Below are 19999 nucleotides of genomic sequence, written 5' to 3' on the forward strand. Positions count from 1 at the left end.
AGTCATATTTCATTAAAACACTATCTGATTTGAAATTTGAAATTGTTAATAAAATTAGAGAAAACATTTGAAAGTCCCCAACGTCCCTAAACCTACAGTCAGTTTATAATTCTATAGTTCAAAACATACTATGATGACTGTAGGAAACCTGTTTTAATATATCAAGAGGCTAGAAAATTTTAAATATTATATTAATATCGCACCTTTTTAATGTGATGAATTCAATATTTTTTTCCTGTTGGTTGAACAATTGAGAAGATGTATCCGATGGGTTTCTATTTCTGCAAATTGGGACACTGAGACTGTTTTGGGACACCCTCAATGCTGACACTCTCATGATTTGTTATTTATAAGGTTGCAAATAAAGTGTTGAAAGAATGAGGGCTAAAGATATTTATGTGAGGTTAAATTTGGAATCTAGTGAAGTATGAAGTGTGAGTAGCAGCTAATAAGATTATTTGACACTGGTGGAAACAGTCTAGCATACCTAAAATGAAAAACTTGAAAACAAATGCATGCAGAAATTGTACGTAAGAATTTTACATTTTATGTAAAATTTGTGCTTGTATTTTATGGACATTAGGAGATCCTCAATCAAATTCCTTCTGTATAGTCAAAGTTTTAATTCATGGTTTAAGACTTGAGATGTAATATATATAAAACGTATACAATAAAATATGCATGTGTAACATTTTTTTTTGTTTTTCTTTGTGTTTTCTCCCTCCTTAATTTCATTTCTGTCACTCTTGTTTTGTGTACAGCGTATTTTTATTCAGTGTTCTATCTGGTTATGTTTTCTTCTTATTTGTCTGTAATAGATTATGACACACTTTGAAAAAGAAATCAGAACCCTTGACATCAATGTTAAACTCACTATCATGAAATCTATGAAAAATGAATAGCTTGGGAAAATATATGGCATTGTCCTACTTTCTGAGGTGCAAGATAGGGAGGATACATCTCCATGGAGAAATCTGTAAGCCACAGGGAAGAAGTACATCTCCCAGAGAGCTCTGCATCTAGCACTTAGAGCAGGGGTAGTCAACCTTGGCTCTTTTATGACTCGTGGACTTCAACTCCCAGGAATTCTGGGAGTTGAAGTCCACGAGTCATAAAAGAGCCAAGGTTGACTACCCCTGACTTAGAGCATTTTCAAAAAGTCCCTTCTCCTGATCTAAGTTCAGGTAGTACTCAACTCACAATACTTCATCTAGTGCAGTGATGGCAAACCTTTTAGAGACCGAGTGCCCAAACTGCAACCCAAAACCCACTTATGCATTGTCGGGTGCCGGGTGGGTGTGGCCCAATGGCTGGGCCTGGCCCATTGGGTGGGTGTGGCTGCGGTGTTAACGGCAGACTGGGTGGGACTAAAAAGTTCAATCAATCAATTCCAACTTTGCAAGATCTTTTTTTTTTTTTGCGAGAAGTTGAAATTGACTGATTGATTGAACCTTTTTTTTTTTGGCACATGACGGTGAAGGCCTAAAGTGAAAAGGTTTTATAAAACCCAGCTGAAGGCCTAGGACTAGGGCGACAGTGTGCGTGCCCACAGAGAGGCCTCTGAGTGCCGCCTCTGGCACCCGTGCCGTAGGTTCGCCACCACTGATCTATTGACTGTTTAAAGTTACAGTGAGCACTCAGAAAAGGGACTTACAACCAGTTCTTGCACATATAACTGACGCAGCATCCCCATGGTCACATAATCAGATTTGGGTGCTTGGTAACCAACATGCATTTACCATAATCGGTGTCTCTTGGGGGGTCACATGACCTTCCCACTGGCATCCGACAAGCAAAGTCAATGGGGGAAGCTGGATTTGCCTAATGACTGCATGATTCACTTCACAACCATGACAAAAAGAGCATAACACTGGGCACAACTCACTTAACAATCACCTTGCTTTAAAAAAAAAATGAAAATTCTGGTTGTAAGTTGGGTGACCAGATAGTTCTATCCCAGGACAGGTAGTCTCTGAAAACAGTCAAATCCATTTAGAGCAGTGGTTCTCAACCTTTTTAATGCTGCAACCCCCAACCGGTCGTAAGTCGAGGACTAAACCGGTTGTACATCAAGGACTACCCAACCGGTTGTAAGTCGAGGACTTTCCCTGCCCGGGAGCGCCACACATGCGTGGTTCCGCCCCCTGCGCCGGCCGAGGCGTAGCTGGCAAGCGGCAGAGACGGAGCAGGCCGACCACCAGCTGGCCCAGCTCAAGGGAGGTAAGGCACCCGCCGGAAAAGGGGAAAAAATGGCGGACAGCCTTGCTTGGCGACCCCCGTGAAATGGTCGATCGACCCCAAATGGGGTCCCGACCCATAGGTTGAGAACCACTGATTTAGAGCTTTGAAGATCTATGCTAGCATGGTAAATTATGCTCAGTAGACAATTGGTAGCTGGTACATATCTTTCATTACAACCATCACGGTGATCCTGAATAGAGGCAGCATCTGGCCATCCTATTTTGCACTAATTGCTTTCAAGGATAGCACTACATAAAACACATTGCTATGGTCAAGATGGGTTGGGACAAGATGTGGATAACTGTCAGCATATTCAACTGGCACAAGAAGCGATGCAGCAGGCATGGAAGACTCCTATGTGAAGGCATTCCTCACTTTGGGTTAAGTCAGTGAGGACACTCCCAGTCTGCAAATCTGCTTTTTCAGGCAGAGTAGAAGCCTATCCAAAGTAGATCAAAGCTCATTTCTTGAGTTTAATATCCTCTTTACCTACAACATCTTAATCATGTTTGGATTTGGCTTCAGCTTCTTCTCTAGTCCAGCCCATTATCAAATTTAGAGAGTAAGGAACAACAAACTGAGCTGCATTAAAGACATTCTACTCCAAAGACCCTCCCATCAGTGTAATGTGGGACTCCATCCATAAGTCTAAGCCTAGAGGTCAAACAACTGGTCACAGCCTGATAGAACAGACCAGTAGCATACTACTTCAATGTCGAAGACCCATTTCTTCTAGATAGTCCAGAAAGATACCATTATTGATAATATAGAAAGCCACCAAGAGACTTGAGAAAAGCAGCACTGTTCAGAAGTCCTGGAAGTAGTTGGGAGTCTAGGAACATTCCCAGATTACAGACCTACTTCTTCTGGGGAAGTACAACCGCATGCAAAATTTGGTCTGGGATTCAGCAGTTTTGAAATGCATTGGTTCTTATTTTCTTGTTACGTTGCTGGCTTAACTATACTTTAATTCTCATTTTAATCCATTGGATGGTTAGTCCTTACCTTGAGGACATCTCCAGCTTCCAAACTGAACGCCCTGGCTTTGAGCTGAATTCCTTTTCCTGGCTGCGTCTGGATGGAATAGATACATTCGTGGTAGCTGTTGTAGTTTAGGGGATAATTTGGAGATAGGAGAACACCCTGAGTCCCCGTCACAGAGGAACCACATTCCGCTACAGAGAAAGAGGCAGAAGGATTGACTGTTAACAGATGGGGATATACGAGTGATATAAAAAGCACGCTGTCTGGGTAAATACTAATGTGGGCCTATTGTGTTTTTCTTCCTACACACGGAACCTTGAATCTTGAATAAAGGAGGATATTTGCTTCTCAGGGTTGAACTGAAGGGGTCCTTGGTGCTCTCTGAGCTTGGTTGTTTTCTTGCAGACGTTTCATTACCTAAACTAGGTAACATCATCCGTGCTAGACTAGAAATCAAACGTTGGATTACAGAAATAAAGAATCATCCTATGAGTCAGGACTCTCATGTGTTCTGCATTTGGACAGTGTAACATAGGCTACTACTACATCTCTTGCTCTATTATCAAGCTGGTTCAAAAAAGATGGTGCCCTCCTACGCAATTATATTGTAAACCACCTAGAGTCATCTCTAGATGAGATGGGCAGTATATAGGCTTACTAAATAAGTAAATATATCCCTGTACCCTGAACCCTGATATTGTTTTATCTTAGTTCTGCATCTCTTAACTATGCTATGGAGCTGAACACATCTAAAACGTCTCAAATGTGTTGTATTCTTCCATGATATGTGAAAGCAGAAAACAACCCAGCCTTACTGTCAATTTCCAGACAATGAAGCCAAGTTGGTATATGACACGAGAAAGCTGGAAATCTAAAATCGGTAAGCAGCATTTAAAACATCAATTTCAATGTCTTGATGAGGGCAAGAATTGAAATAAAAGCCATCCCAGCGGAGCAAAACTTCCATCGATGCTAGTAATACTTAAGTAATACTGTAACCCACAGCTGTCAAGGCCATTTCTGCAGCCTCCAGAGCACTCCTGCCTCACTACAATTGCTAGTGAGATTTTCCTCATTCTTTTACGGCTGGAAATAACACAGATAAAATGTCATTTGTCTGAAAAATATTGCTAGCTTAAAAACAAAATCTGAAAATGATTCATAAAAATCCTCCCTCTGCAGGGCTGTCCAGAGGGCTGTTGGAGGAGAGAGTACAAGAGTCAAGATGTTGTGATAGATACAAAAAGGGATGGGCTTTTGACTTTTTTGACCATTCCCTTCTTGTCTCTGCCTCATATATGTTAATTATAGCTTATATGCATGAGAAAGTTGCAGTGTTCTCTCAGACAGCAAGCAGCAGCTCCCCATAATTCTAAGTCTAGCCCAGGGGTAGGCAACCTCGGGTCTTTTACGACTCGTGGACTTCAACTTCCAGAATTCCTGAGCCAGCCATGCTGAGGGGAAAAGTAGAGATTTCCAAGCTGAGCCATGCTGGCTCAGGAATTCTGGGAGTTGAAGTCCATGAGTCATAAAAGAGCCAAGGTTGCCTACCCCTGGTCTAGCCTATCACCAAAGAAGTTTCAGTTAGAAGAATCTAACTTCCAGATGTTAGGAGAATCTCTGCTGTGATTCTCTGCAGTACCCCATTTCTACCCTTAAAAATGTATGTCCCAGTATACACAGGAACCATTTGGAGATAGATATGTTGGCTTCAACCTCATACTTTTTCCTAAATTAAATCTATTTTTCTACTGACACAGTTTGGAGTCACAAACAACAGAATCATGCTGTGGGCTTGTTTGCAACTTAGAGAAAGATGTCCATGTATTATTTAGCAGATTTAGATCCTACCTTTATTTTGGTACTCAAAGTGGTATACTTAGTGTTCTCTCCTTCTATGTTCCCAACGATCACCACCTCAGGTGGTAGGTTGGACTGAGGGAAGATGACTGGCCTAGAATCACTTAGCTGGTTCTGTCCTTTATGAAGGATTATCACAGTGCAACCCTTAGCCCTATATGGGAACTCAGTTTTCTGCCTCCTTCAACAAACCATGGTTACAATGAACCATGCCTCAATGCAGTAAGTGAACTCTGTCTTTGTGTGAGCTAAACACGGTACAGACATATATTACCTGGAATCCGGGATTGCTCTGCAGAGTTACATCTGGTTCACTCCTCTTTCTTTCTTTCTTTCTTTCTTTCTTTCTTTCTTTCTTTCTTTCTTTCTTTCTTTCTTTCTTTCTTTCTTTCTTTCTCTTTCTTTCTTTCTTTCTTTCTTTCTTTCTTTTTTTTTTTGACATTAACCATGACACAGAGATTCCCTGTCAACTTGATTAATCAGCCTTAGCACAAAATTAAGATTTGCAGGCCAGATTTAACAAACTCCCAACGATTAATTTAAATATCCACCGGTGGGTTTACCTAAAATTAATCACTGGGTGCTTGTTAAATCTAGTTTGCAAATCTTAATTTGTGATAATGAAGGGTGACCTAGATGTTTGTGCAGATGTAATGTTGCCTGTACTCCGTGTCCTGAGAACTTGGCTTTGATTATTATTTTTTCATCTCTCTAAGGCAGTGTTTCTCAACCTTGACAATTTTAAGGCATGTGGACTTCAACTCCCAGAATTCCACATGCCTTAAAATTGTCAAGGTTGAGAAACACTGCTCTAAGGTCAAAAGATGATCAAGCACATGAACAATGCAAACTATCATAGGGCTAGCAATTGTAGGCTTCTGCTCCTGTTTATTCACTCAGCCTTATCCATCTCCTAATGCTTCCCATAGACCGGGGTAGGCAACCTTGGCTCTTTTATGACTCTTTAGCCTTTAGCTGGGTCAGGAATTCTGGGAGTTGAAGTCCACGAGTCATAAAAGAGCCAAGGTTGCTTACCCCTGCCATAGACCAAAACCAAGAAAGGCTAAAGAGCTTGCCCAGAGTATGTTCTGATACACTAGACTGCCCAAGCAAAATTAAAGCACGTGACCACCTACCAACACACCTTGGCAGTGGCGAACTCCACACACGCCGTCGACCGCCCAGGCAAGTAATGCTGAAGACACCTTCCAGTCGGTACCCAGGGAAGCAGGAGAAAGTCAAGATGTCCCCCACGCCAAACTGAAGACCTTTGCGGATGCTGTAGATCGGCACTTCGGGCTCATCACAAGGTTCTAAGTCATATTCTGATGGGTAGAGAGACACAAGCAACCACGGGGCATTACCCCCAAAATAGAAAACTTAGACTTTTAAACACAATTTATAGACATGAACATTTCCCCCCCCCCCTCTCTCTCTCTTGCTCTCTGACATTAATAACTTTCCATCTCCCCCCTTCCTGCTCCGCCCCCCATCTTTTAATTGGGCCATAATGTTTTGGATTTTATATTATTTATGTTTTTAATTTATATAGTTGTATTGTTTTACTAGCTGTACTCGGCCACGCGTTGCTGTGGCTCAGTCTGGTTAAATGGAAAAGAAAGAAAAGAGAAAGCGCACGTTTCTAATATGTTTAATTTCACAGTGCTTGTAAAAGAAAAAAAATAAACTATACTCACGAAATGAACGCTATGGTAAACGACACAGCTCAATTCCAACGCAATGTCACACGAAATAATTAAATCAAAATGAAAATAAACAGAAATCTATGAAAATTCAATTTAACAATGCAATCGGAAACATTGAAATGGAATCGTAAAATTGGAAATTTGGAAATCGTAAATGGATCGTAAACCGGAAACATTGAAATGGAATGGTAAAGTCGTAGCGTGTGTTGCTTTTACGTCCAACAGATGGCACTGTTTTTTTAAAAAAGCATGTTTTTCCCTGTCACAGGTGTGATATCTATATAATAGTAGGTATATAAAAACACGTGCGTATTCGAATGCAACGTTGTGTCAAAATTTTAAAGCAATCGGTGAAGAACCTTCGGAGATTTAAGATTTTGAATAAACGAACATTTACATTTTTATTTATATATAGATGATTGTAAGCTACCCAGGATTACCTTGAGGTAAGATGGGCAGCCTATAAATTTAATAAACAGACAAACAAATAATCAAACAAATAAATTAAAAAAAAACCTGGCATGCCCAGATTTCCTGGAAGATTGCAACCATTTTCTGGACCATACAATACTGATCTTCTACGCACATGGCAATCTGCCTTGAGAAGGCCTTGATAATTATTCAGCATTTTTATTTGNACCTTGAGGTAAGATGGGCAGCCTATAAATTTAATAAACAGACAAACAAATAATCAAACAAATAAATTAAAAAAAAACCTGGCATGCCCAGATTTCCTGGAAGATTGCAACCATTTTCTGGACCATACAATACTGATCTTCTACGCACATGGCAATCTGCCTTGAGAAGGCCTTGATAATTATTCAGCATTTTTATTTGGGGTGGTGGTGGTGGTGGTGGAGAGGAACAGGTTGTGATCCATTCTGATCAAATAAAACGTGCTTTCCAATCTTCATTCCAAGGAGAAGAGAAAGTCATGGGGCACTTGCACTTCTTTAAGATCAAAGTAACCCAAAGGAAGGTCCTTTTCACTGTCCGATTCACCTCCTGGCGGCAATTTGCAGCTCATCATTTCGCAAACGCCAATTTTCACACATCACTTCAAGAGAAGAAGCTAATCCCACGGATTTTTCCTCCTACAGGTATCTACGCCCAGCAAGGAAGGGTACTAATCCTTGAGAAATTGTTGGGAAATTTCTCTTCTCCCTGGACTTCTAAGGAAGCGTCCCTCCCCAATTTGGTGGGGAAATTTGAAAAACAATCTATATAAATAAAAATGTAAATGTTCGTTTGTTCAAAATCTTAAATCTCCGAAAGTTCTTCACCAATTGCTTTGAAATTTTGATACAACATTGCATTCGAATACGCGCGTGTTTTTATATACCTATATTATATAGATGTCACACCTGTGACAGGTAAAAACATGCTATTTTTAAAAAACAGCGCCATCTGTTGGACGTAAAAGCAACACATGCTTTTACCAGACTGAGCCACAGCAACGCGTGGCTGGGTACAGCTATTTCAAATGAATAATATCCTGCAACTGACAAGGCCTTGGAGGCAGGAGAGACCATTTTGCCTTTGGGCAAAGAAAAGGAAAAAGAAAAACTCCTAGCCAGCCCATTTTCCTTGCACTATTGAGCAGCAATTTTTCAGGCTCTGAAGCCTTTCCTACTTGAAAACACAGAGGTTAAACGTTGAGTCTTGCTATATGCAAATGGTAAATGCTCTTTTAGTGAGCAATTCCTCTTCTGCTTCTCCTTTAACTTTACTAGCTTTGCTGACTTTTGGCTTTGCTAGAACTAAAATTAAGCCTTTGCGGTGCTAATTCCTCCATATTCATGTGGCAGTGCTGATCCCACTGGGAAAACGTCTTCTCTATTTTTAGCCAGAAGTAAATTTTAGCTGAGTTACAGCAAATTATCAGCCTTTTCACTCACTGTTTTTTTTGTGTGTGTGTGTGTCAGTGGTCAGTGTTCTTTTTTAATGCACTTTTATATTAAATGTATCTTCTGGTCCTGGAATCGGGTTTTTAATGTTTTGTTATTTTATCAGCCCTGGTTCATAACATATTACAAATACGATCACAAAACTGGCAAACAAATAATGCAACGGCTGCAGTGGAAACCAGACCATTATACACCTATTGAGCATGGTAGGGTTACAATTGCTTATTGGTTGCTACCAATCAAGATGGAAAAAATATAGTAAAATGTGCCTTAGATTGGAACAAATTGGTACTCATTCATTTAAAAGAAAAAAAGAATTTAAAACTGCCCATCCTGGAGAACACAGTCAATATAGAAGCAATCTTTCCTATAGCTTCCCTAAATTTTATTTCTTAGATCTGGCATTAGATCCTCTGTTGTACATGACACAATATATTTTAAAATGCTAATGTTATTGTTAAAATTAAAATGAAGTTGGTATGCTGCAATGGAAGGCATAGCCTTCAGGGTCATCATTATTTCTTTAAAAGAATTATGAGAACACTTTGCTGATGAGAGGAGAGACACTTTGCTGATGAGAGGAGAGACAAAAATAAGATGAGGGTTGAGAGGAAGGATCCTTGTGGATTAAACAGAGGAACCTGGAATAATCTCATTAATCTGCCCTCTGGCTATTTGCTGCTTTCTGACTAAACCCACTGTGATAGCCATGTGGTCAAAATGTCAATTCTACCCACTGTCTCAGACTTCTGTTTTAGTTTTTAAGTGTAAAGAGTTTTGCTACAACATGGGATGGCTGTAAGAAGAGAAGGCCCCACATTTATAGTGGTTTATGACTGACTAAGATTGTCATCAACCAAGGAGAGCCCAGGACTGCTCAGTATTTTTTACTTAAAGTGAGTGTTGAGTATCTAGAACAGAGGTGGGGAACTACGGCCCCTTTATGACTTGTGGACTTCAACTCCCAGAATTCCTGGTTCAGGAATGGCTGGCTCAGGAATTCTGGGAGTTGAAATTCACCCGTCATAAAAGGGCCATAGTTCCCATCTAGAACATGTCTCTCCAAGGTATCCTTTTCTTGTCTCCAGTGTATGGAGGCTCATGATGCATTTTGGTGATGAAAGAAGACCTGTCCAGGGTAGTTACTTACTTCTCAGGTACCAGCCCTTACCTGAAAAAGTGATGTTGAAGCCTTCATAAGAAATGGAGAAGTCAGAGATGAAGCGGATCTGAGCAGAGAAATTCCCAAAGAGGCCAGCGCTGAAAGGAGCAGGCAGGTGGGAACCAGTGAGCTGTTTCAGAGGCTGGGTGAAGCTGCCATTTTCAGTGATCAACAGGTAGTCGTGACCACTCTCCAAGTGGAAAGTGTGGAAAGTGAAGAAAACACCTGGAAGGTAACACAGTTCAAGAGATATGCTACTTCAGAGATACCTGAATGTTGCTGAGAACTGGATCGTGATTAATCAGAGAACAGAAATCACAGAACTATCAAATTCCACCATGCACAAAATCAAAGTCCAATAGCATTCTTCATTTGGCAAAGAATCAGCTTTACAACATGAAAGAAAGAAAGAAAGAAAGAAAGAAAGAAAGAAAGAAAGAAAGAAAGAAAGAAAGAAAGAAAGAAAGAAAGAAAGAAGACTTCAGAGGTTGTGCAAAACATCAACAACACATATTAACATGGGAAACTTTAGGATCGAAATAGATTTGATACAAGGGACATAGAAGAAGTCTGTTTAAAGCTTTAATATAATAACGGTGGAAAGAATGGAAAGGATCTAGATATGAACAGAAGAACAGTTGCACAATATGACTCGGATGTTTCTCCTTGTGTTATACCCAGTTTAGTGGTTTTTCAAGCAATCCTCTGGATTTGGGAACCACAGAAAACTAGGGACATAGTTTTGAAAACAAACAGAACAAAACACAATAAATCTAAGATAGCCATCATGAACTCTGCACTTTCAATTATGGTATGCTTTCTTTCCATCCCTGTGGGAATCACAGAGAACGTAGCACGATTCCAACTCTATCAAAATTTTATCAGCTGGCAGTGGGACCATCAACTTGAGAGAAAACAAATGAGTAGAAACCTTTAACCCAGAAAATTGAGTCAGGCTCATGGAACTCAGGGGAACTTATTTTGTTGTAAATATGATATAGTAAAACTGCTTAGCTCTATCTGGAAGTTCCCGTTGTGAGGCTATCTGGTGGATGAAATGCCCTCTGATGGTGCTGTAACTTGCACATTAAATGAATGGTCATCAATATTAATTTCCTTTTCGTGGATCTTTGGGGATACCTCTGAATCTTAAGTTTAATTATCTTTGTTGGACTCCCAAGACCTATTTCAGACACTGTATGTGAAGACCTAGCTCTCTGAGGAAGGCTGTAATGCTGGGAAAGGTGGAAAAGAAAGAGAAGAATACAACAGTAGCAAAGTGGATAGTTATACTAGCCATGAGTGCATTATTGGAAGAGCTGAAGGATCAAGTTAGGGGCAGATTGTCCTAGGGAACAATCTATGGGATGCCTAAAAGTGAACAATGACTTTGTGGCACTTAATCAGTTAATCAATCAAGACCTCTAAAGTCTGTTCCTGGTTTGTTAATTCTTGAGAGTCCAGTCATTTCCAGCTAGGTGCTCCATCACTGGAGGTTTTTAAGAAGAGACTGGACAGCCATTTGTACGGAATGGTATAGGGTTTCCTGCCTGGGCAGGGGGTTGGACTAGAAGACCTCCAAGGTCCCTCCTAACCCTATTATTCTATATTCTATGTTCTATGTCCTTTCATCTGTGATATTTCTTGGGTGCTGAATTGTACATCCCTTGTAAGATTTTTTTTATTATTTCAATTCATATCACTGTAGTTATTTCATCTGCTTTGTGAAATATCCTGTCTTGTAAATGCTGAAATTGATCACATTCATTATGAGATGTCACCAGATGTGTAATCTTACCATGGGTAAGTTTGAAATTATTGTAGAAACCTACTGGGTAGGATTCTATGTGGTCATGATATTTGCAATTCTTTATTTGCTCTCCAAAATGAGGACATCTGGCATTGCAGACAGATCCCTGAATCCCTAGCTGAACCTCATCCTTGTCTTCTATTTTTAGTCAAAATGGAGCTAGAAAAGAAGATTTGCTTACACTGGGTTTTTGAGCTATTGCATTTTTAACAAATATACTAGGATTGTTTTTAGTGAAGCATTTTAAGGGGGAAAAGACCATTATTTCTGAAGTGTAATGATACAACTCATTAGTCTATAACTTATAGACGTTCCCTTGAACACAGATAAAACAAAAGCAGAGAATAAGGAAACATGTTCATATTAAAATCAAACCTTGTGCTAAGTCAAAATTCATTGGAGCAAGCACTATGAAATGTGTCAGAAATATTTCTTGTTTCTATCCAGTGTTGTTTGACACATTGTGTTTTCGTCTGCATTGGTTGAGGAGTTGATTATTTTTACCTGGTGTCTTTTATAGTTATTTTTACTTTTTTATATGCATGTTTTTGTTTTCAAGCCTTGTTAGCCTCCCAAAGATACTTGATTACAGTGGACAATCATTAAAAAAACCCAGCAGAATAAATAATTAAGTAAAAAGATGGTTGCTTCTTTACTGTTGACATCTTAACATAACCAGACTTGACCAGTTTATACCGAGTGACTGGTCCAGTCATCCAGACAGCTTCCGCTTATTTATCAATTCATATTTTATTTTATTTTACTTGCCTGAGTCAAGATACTTTAAGTAGGTTAAAATACAGCCATTAAAACAGCCAGGGTACAATATGTTAAGTAAACAATCTTCAAGAGCTAAACATATAAATATATTTTACGTGTTAAAAATTTAAAACAAAAATCATAGAAAGAACCAGCAAAAAAAAAAAAAAAGTGAGAGATGGCATCATTTAAGAATCAAAATCTTAAACAATTCTAAGTACTTTTCTAAAGGCCTTGTATGGTAGGAGCTGATTGAATTTCAAGAGGACGAGTTTTCTTGTACTGGTGCTGCAACATAGAAATGACATCCAGGGACATTCATTTTCCCTCCTAACAAAAGTGGGGATCTGCTGACAGATTCCTCTGGGACCCTAACAGGCAGTTCATCTTTTTTTTTTTTTTTTGCTCACCACATGATCCCTAATTGGCTAAGATCTCTCAGTGAAGGAGAAAATATGTCCAGTGGAGGCAGATGACGACTAAGTCTCTGGATTGTAAAGATAATATACTGATATACAAAGGAACTTTTGGACTTTTTGTACACCCCTTCTTCATTATTCCAAAAAGCCAATCTTCCTTAACACCAGGAAAGGGTTATTTTATACTTCCCAACTTTTATCTTGCCTGCTATCTCCATACTACTTTTTGGCAAGTATGTTGAAATCTCTTGTAGGCAGTTGTCAGTTTTGGGATCTTAGAATGATGTGTAATCAAATGGAGATAATCCCCCCCCCTGGTCCAGATTCTCATCCAATACTGTTTGAATATAGGGAGCCTGCTTACAGGATTATTTCCACCTAAATTGATGATGCAATTTTCATAAGGAGTACTAGAGCCAAGGGTGGAGATTACTCAGGATTGGAGAACTATAGAATTTCAACTTGAGACCATTGGACCATTCTAGCTTTAAGCAATGTCTTCAAACAGTAACTGCCAGGGCAGTGATGCAATCCTTATTAAGAGCTGATCAGTGCCCAGGGACTACCATGAAGTGAGGCTGCTAACTGCAGACAACTATATATCAGAAACAAAGCCAAGAGCCTCAAGGCTTTGATAACGCAAGTTTTAGCAGACTAGAAAATTAATTCTAAGGGATAAGAGCAAAAGAAATGGACACGCTTAGCTTTAGCTGGGTAAGAAAAAGAGCTTTTTGTTTTCAAAGGAGGGGATGGCTCATTTTTCAAGGGAGAATCGGAGACACTCATATTCCTGATGTGTGAATGAGCCTCTTTCTGCCCTTCTAGAGCAGTGATTCTCAACCTGAGTGAGTTCAAGATGTGTAGATTAATAATAATAATAATTATTATTAGAAGTTACAACTGCCAAAATACCTTAGGGAGGTATTTACGCGAGCGAGATTCAGAGAGCTTGACACAATGGTCAGATATGGGAGATTCCATTCTATACCTATATAGCAGGAAATTTCAGACATCTTCCAGTGCCCTTTCAGTCCAAGGAGATTACTTTTCTCCTGGTTTGGATTTTGGATATGGGTCAGGTTGTCTCCAATCCCTTTAATTTTTCACTGAGACATTTTTAATAAAACTATTGAGGAAACATCTATATTTTCAGGGAATTTCCTGAGGTAGTAACAAACCTACCTTGCCAAATCATTATCTTGATCCTGAAGCAGTCCTGTTTCTAGATGCTTTAATCACCATTTTTTTTCCTGATGTGAATGTATCATACATCTGATATTATTATTATTATTATTATTATTATTATTATTATTATTATTATTATTATTATTATTATTATTATTATTATTATTATTATTATTATTATTATTATTATTATTATTATTATTATTATTATTATTATTATTATTCTGTGAATCCTAAGCTTCAAGAGATAGCAAAACATGCCCTAGATTGGAACAAACTGGCAGCTGGCGTGAAGCTGTCTTTCTTCTGGCAATTTACTGCTTTCTGACTAAACCCCTGTGATAGCCATGTGGTCAAAATGATGGGAATTTGAGCTGGGGGTCCCAGGATTCCCATTTTCCCAGAATAAAGGAAAAAATATAGTGCCTGGGAGAAGTAGTAAACATGGAGCTTAAAACGCATTGTAAATTCCTGATAGCTGTCCAGGGTCCTGAAATCACTGTACGTGGTGATGTTTTGCATGAACTCTGCCTTGTAGGTGCCCAGAGCCTTTAATTATACAGAGAAGTGGTTGCTGGATCAGAGACTGGACCTGCCCTGTCTGATCTCTTTCTGACTTTATTGTCCTCTTCAGATTGCTGCCATGTGCTGCCAGGAAGCACATCACAGACCACCCATCTGCATTGCCATAATGCATGCTGATCCCATAAGGCTGGTACCAGAGAGATCCTAGCATTTGCAAAATAAACTATTTATAAAACTGGTGCTGTGAAAGCATGTTGCCCTGCACGGCTTACAAATGCTGCTCACAAAGGGTGGCCAAAAGCCACACTTTGATCTGAGCAAAAAGAAGGCACCATTTGAATAACATTTTAGGAGCAGAGGATCAGGCTCTATGTGGTATGTGCCGTAGTATTGCAGTAGGATAATGGGAAGCCTCTCATCAGAAGAAAGATTTCAGGGCTGAGTGGATTAATGAAGAGTAGATTGCTCTGCTCTGTGGGATACCCTGCACAGCATGTAACTCGTTAGTAGTGTGTTGCATTTTTCAACACTGGGTTTATCTGCCTTAATACAATTGGCAACACAGAATTGATTGATAATAGATCCCATTGTCTTGATTCCTAGCAGACTAGAGGAATTGAACTATTGAAGGATGTTCAAAATTAATGTGCAATTTCTCTCTCTCTCTCTCTCTCTCTCTCTCTCTCTCTCTCTCTCTCTCTCTCTCTCTCTCTCTCTCTCCCTCCCTCCCTCCCTCCCTCCCTCCCTCCAATTCCTCTTTTTTTCCTCCTTTCCTTAATCTCTCTCTCTCTCTCTCTCTCCCTCTCTCCCCCTCCCTCCCTCCCTCCCTAAATTCCTCTTTTTTCCCTCAGCTCTTTGGAGCACAATTTCTTCAAATTCCACTTTATGAAAGAACAGAGGAACAGGAAAGGAAGAAGGAAAGAACTCCAGACAATATGCTGAGTGGGAAAAAATGGACAATGTGTGTTTTGCCAAAATGCATACCAAAGAGATAGCCACCCAAGGCAAAAGAAAGAGGATTTAAGGAAATTTAGGTGGAAGGTATTACAAAGAGTGCTGGGAGACAGGAAGAAAAAAGAAGCAGTTCAATACATACAACAATAAAAATACTATCTGTCTATGAGATATCCTATTTTTTTCAAACTGTAGGTAGCATATTATGGCTTCTACAGTTGCCTATTAATAAAAAAAAATAAACACAATGTTTAATTACTGATGAGCCTGATGAGCCTCAAAGCAGATGACTATACTGTAGACATATTTTGTGCACTTTGGGGTTCCAAGAGTATTCCAAACATTTACCTTAGAAACAGAGGAGGTTATAGGAAGTATCTAAAGATGCATGAAGATGAAGCTTTCTTAATGATGTGAGGGGATCATCAAAAGAGTGAAAGTGGATCTAAACTATACTCTTTAAGCTAAATTGGAATAGCAGCCTTCTTTGTTCTCAATTTTTCTATCTCGAGTTCAAATTTGCCTCCATGGAGCATAGTGGAATGATCACTCCTCTTCTTTTGCTTCTGTGTCTGCTCTTTAGAGCATACCAAGAGTCTTGTGGGGGTAGATCCTCCTAACTTTCCATGGGTGTGTGTTTGATGAAAACATGGAAGAATCATAGGACTTACCTTTGCCATGAGAAGCTTCTATAACCCAAGTGCAGTTTAAATTATTGGGGTAGAAATCTGGAAAGCCTGGGGATAACACAGTGCCACTTGATCCTTGAATGTAGCCTCCACAGAGAGCTGAAAACCATCAGGAAAAAAGAAGCAGACATTAGAGTTCCAGCTGTGGAGATGTGTCTCTCCTTAGTAAAGCCATATACATCAACCCACATATTCTGCCTCCTTTCCCAAGCACATCTGGATGGCTAACTGTTGGTTGTCCAGTCACACCTATACAAGCATGTCATTGTAATCATTTTACAAGTATGTTCTCCTGCAGCTAATTCACTGGTGATCAAAGAACATTAGAATGCATCACTGGGAGTCTTGCCTGTTCCTAGCTTGCATGAATGCCATGACTCAGGACCTTAGCTATAAGATCTCTGCCTTTGTTCTGCATTTGTACACCCAAATTTTCTGATCAAATGCAAAAAAAATAGAGCTGAACATAGCTCCAAGTCTGACTTGTCCCAAACAGAAGAACTGTGTTGGTCTCAGCCCTATGTACTCCTTATCACCACCTCCTGCCCAGGACTTTTAGTAACAATAATCTTGGAAATAGTTATATTCCACCTGTCAAGCTTCAAAGAAACTTGTTCTGCTTCAGCCATTGCTGTTTCTTAGCTTGCCAACAGACTGGGGGGGGGGGGATGATTGGAATGCTCATCACAGGTGTGAGTGGTCCAGTGTGAGAATCAAAGTCATCAGAGAGCCGTTGGCTGGGAACTAAAGATTTTTCTCATAACAAATGTCTGACACTTAATTGGGGAATGTGACCTGCACTATTAACGGGGAAGGGAGGTCCTATACTTTTAACATAGTGCTCTGGTGCCATTTTATTCAGAGCTGGTTTTCTATTCATCAGTGCCGATATGCTGTACTCAATAAAGTTTTGCATTAGAGATCACCGTTTGGAATCTTGGCACCACCATTGTCCTATTGGAAGAGTTCATTTTTGTAACCAAAAAGATGTTGGAAACACCTTCCATTGCTTCTGGCTCTCCCTATTATCCTTTGGGGCTTCAGATACTTATAAAGGATGCTTGATAACCTCTAAAAATTACACGAAGAAAGATTTCAGGCAGCTATAGTTACTTTATTGAATTATTAAAAACATGTCTATACAATTCCCTTACAAAAATCTTGAAGTGGCAGAAGGCAAGCCCTTAGGATATTCGTAAGCAGAATTCCAGGGTCTTAAGCAGAATTTCCACTTCGACACAGTAATCTAACTAAAGAATGAGAGACAAATTTTACCACTCTTGTGAAACAAGTTGGATCTTTACCAGGCTATCGTAGATATCCAGGTTTTCTTGATTTAAGTCAGATGAGACCAACTGGGGGAGGGGAAGGGGAGGAAGAATGCAGTAATATGGAAGAAAGAACATTGCAGAGATCCTGACCTGGGAGTTTGGCCCCCAAGAACCAAGTATGATATGTGGAACTACTTCTGAGTAGTTATCTTTATGTTCTTTACTTACAGTTAGAAATCTTACCAAACTAAAGCAACAATTTGTATCACTATAGATAAATTCTGGGAGGAGGAGTCTTCCTAACTCTACTTCTCTTGACTAAACTCTCCATTCTTAGCTGCCTCTTTGCCCTCTGGAAGGCACCTCTTCCCACCTGGGAATCCAGACTACATTCCACCACACCTGGTGATGAATAAATTAGCACAGCATATCTTTTTCTCCTCAGTGTCTAGCATGCCGGTTTTAGATCCTTACCTTCACAGCTTGGAAGTGGCCTGCTCCACTGAAAATTTGGTTCACATTCCAGAGCTTCACTATCGCTCAAGGTATACCCTGGATCACAGCCGAAAGACACCAGGGCCCCCACATAGAAATCATTCCCATATCGTAGCCCATTGACCGGAATCCCTGGATCCAAGCAGTGATCAGACTGGAGCTTTACCGCTGTAAAAAAAATAAAGGCATTCAAATTTTCAGTTCTGTACGTGATAGTACTGAGCTTATATGTTATTAGTAAAACCAGCCTCCCCGTGGCAGCCATTAAACCTGAATAACATGTGAGTTTGGTCTCAATAAAAAGATGGGATACATAGATACTTTTTCTTTGTCTAATAATACATATTTTGCACCATGCTATTCAGTATTGAGAAATATTAAACTTGGGACCCAACAATGTTTTGGAAGAAGTATGTACTGTTCAGTTTAGTCAGATTTACATCCATTTCAAAGCCTGATTCTGTTCAGTGAAATTTAGAACTGTAATGAAACATCTATTATTATTTTTTTACATTTCTTTACTTAAGTCAGAGACCACCACACTGTGTTTAATGGAACCTTTGAGGGGAAAAAATGCATAGTCCTGCTGTTAGTTGATCCTTTGGTGTTGACTGTGAGCTGATAATGAGGCTCTTTTAATTAATGTGAATTAATATAATACAGAATGGAATGGAAATGGGATTTGAAACATGCTTTTTGATTATGGCATGGGGTATATTTGGTGTATTAAATGGTAAACCTGAAGCCGTAATGCTAACAATATTTTAAAGGGAAGGGAAATACAAACACATCATTGCCCTCATTATGATCATCATAGACCATATTTCGGGGACAATGTACATAAAATAAATAGTATAATAGTAGCCAAATGACTGGTGAGGTTTTCAGGAGGAGGATATTGCTGGGGCATTGCCAACTGAAAGGGCCTGAACTATATGATGAAGATGCTTATATTTAACTCTGTATACATTAACAGTACCAAAAATTGTAATGGTGTAATGGAGGGTGGCACATTGGTGCAGTGGCAGTAGCAGGGGGCAGAGTGGTGGCAAGGCACCTTGGTGGTGGCAGTTTCTCATGTGGTCCTTTGGGAAAATTAATTGCCCATCCCTGATTTAGAGGAACAGGAATGCTCCTCTGATTGGGTAATAGAATGTAGAGTTATTTATTTATGAATCACATTGTTGAACTGCCCAACTCCTTCAGAGAAATTCAGAAGAAACAAATAAGGCATTAAGAGGGGATTTGTGATTGAGAACTTTATACCATCTGGAGAAAGAGCGAAAGTGAGAAAGAAACTCAAAATAACCCAAATCTTGATGTTTTTTAATATAAGAGAGAACCTTGGACAGCGTTCATGAATCCGTTATTCTATTTTATTACAAGAAATTCCTGGTAGCTCCTGGATGGGCCTCCATAACAGGCCTTCTGGCTTTTCAATTGTATAATTTTACTTGATTTAATTAGTTACATTGATTTAACTAATACCCTTGACTTACAATGTCTAATTTACCTATTGTTTTTTATTGCAAAGTGGTTACCTGCTTGATATTCTATTAATTTAGTTGGCGTTAGGAGTTGCCTAGCTTATAATGCATTTCATTTGTATGGAACATATTCGGATTCAATTGAGATTCTTTTATTTCTGCTCCGTGCTTAGATTTTAAATACATTCAGCTATTGCTATTATTCAATTGTACTATTGTGCTCGTTGTTGTTTTTCTTCCTTTCGTCTTTCCACATTTTCATTTGCATTCATCCTGCTCTTAGGACAGTGTTTTCCACATCGCTAATACAACAGTACCTAGTTGTGCAAGTAATGAGAATTATGTATTTCCATCAAGACCACAACATCCTGAAGGGAGAAGGTTACACCATGAGTGTCATTGTCTGGACTTGTACCAGCTGCCTGTGCCACAGCCGCAGCCAGCACTGTAGAGATTTAGGTCCTTAGCACATTTGGGATTAAAAGCATACATAGAAGATCTGCTCTACAGATTTAGGAGATCTATCATGACATTGGAAAAGGTCT

At 39.4% G+C, this 19999-nt stretch overlaps 1 protein-coding gene across 1 annotated transcript in view; it reads right to left on the reverse strand.

Moving 5' to 3' along the window:
- Positions 1-19999, reverse strand: part of LOC107295850 (CUB and sushi domain-containing protein 2-like) — a gene marked incomplete at both ends in the record, with an annotated part of 145422 nt that overhangs the window by 61092 nt on the left and 64331 nt on the right. The window contains 5 exons of the mRNA XM_015825185.1: positions 3247-3416; positions 6222-6410; positions 9870-10085; positions 16184-16300; positions 17947-18135. Of these exons, the coding sequence (XP_015680671.1) occupies positions 3247-3416; positions 6222-6410; positions 9870-10085; positions 16184-16300; positions 17947-18135 (881 nt within the window). The remainder of the gene's footprint in view (positions 1-3246; positions 3417-6221; positions 6411-9869; positions 10086-16183; positions 16301-17946; positions 18136-19999) is intronic.

The sequence above is a fragment of the Protobothrops mucrosquamatus genome, unplaced genomic scaffold, assembly GCF_001527695.2.
Source record: "Protobothrops mucrosquamatus isolate PMUCROS unplaced genomic scaffold, P.Mucros_1.0 scaffold2535, whole genome shotgun sequence".
NCBI lineage: Eukaryota > Metazoa > Chordata > Lepidosauria > Squamata > Viperidae > Protobothrops > Protobothrops mucrosquamatus.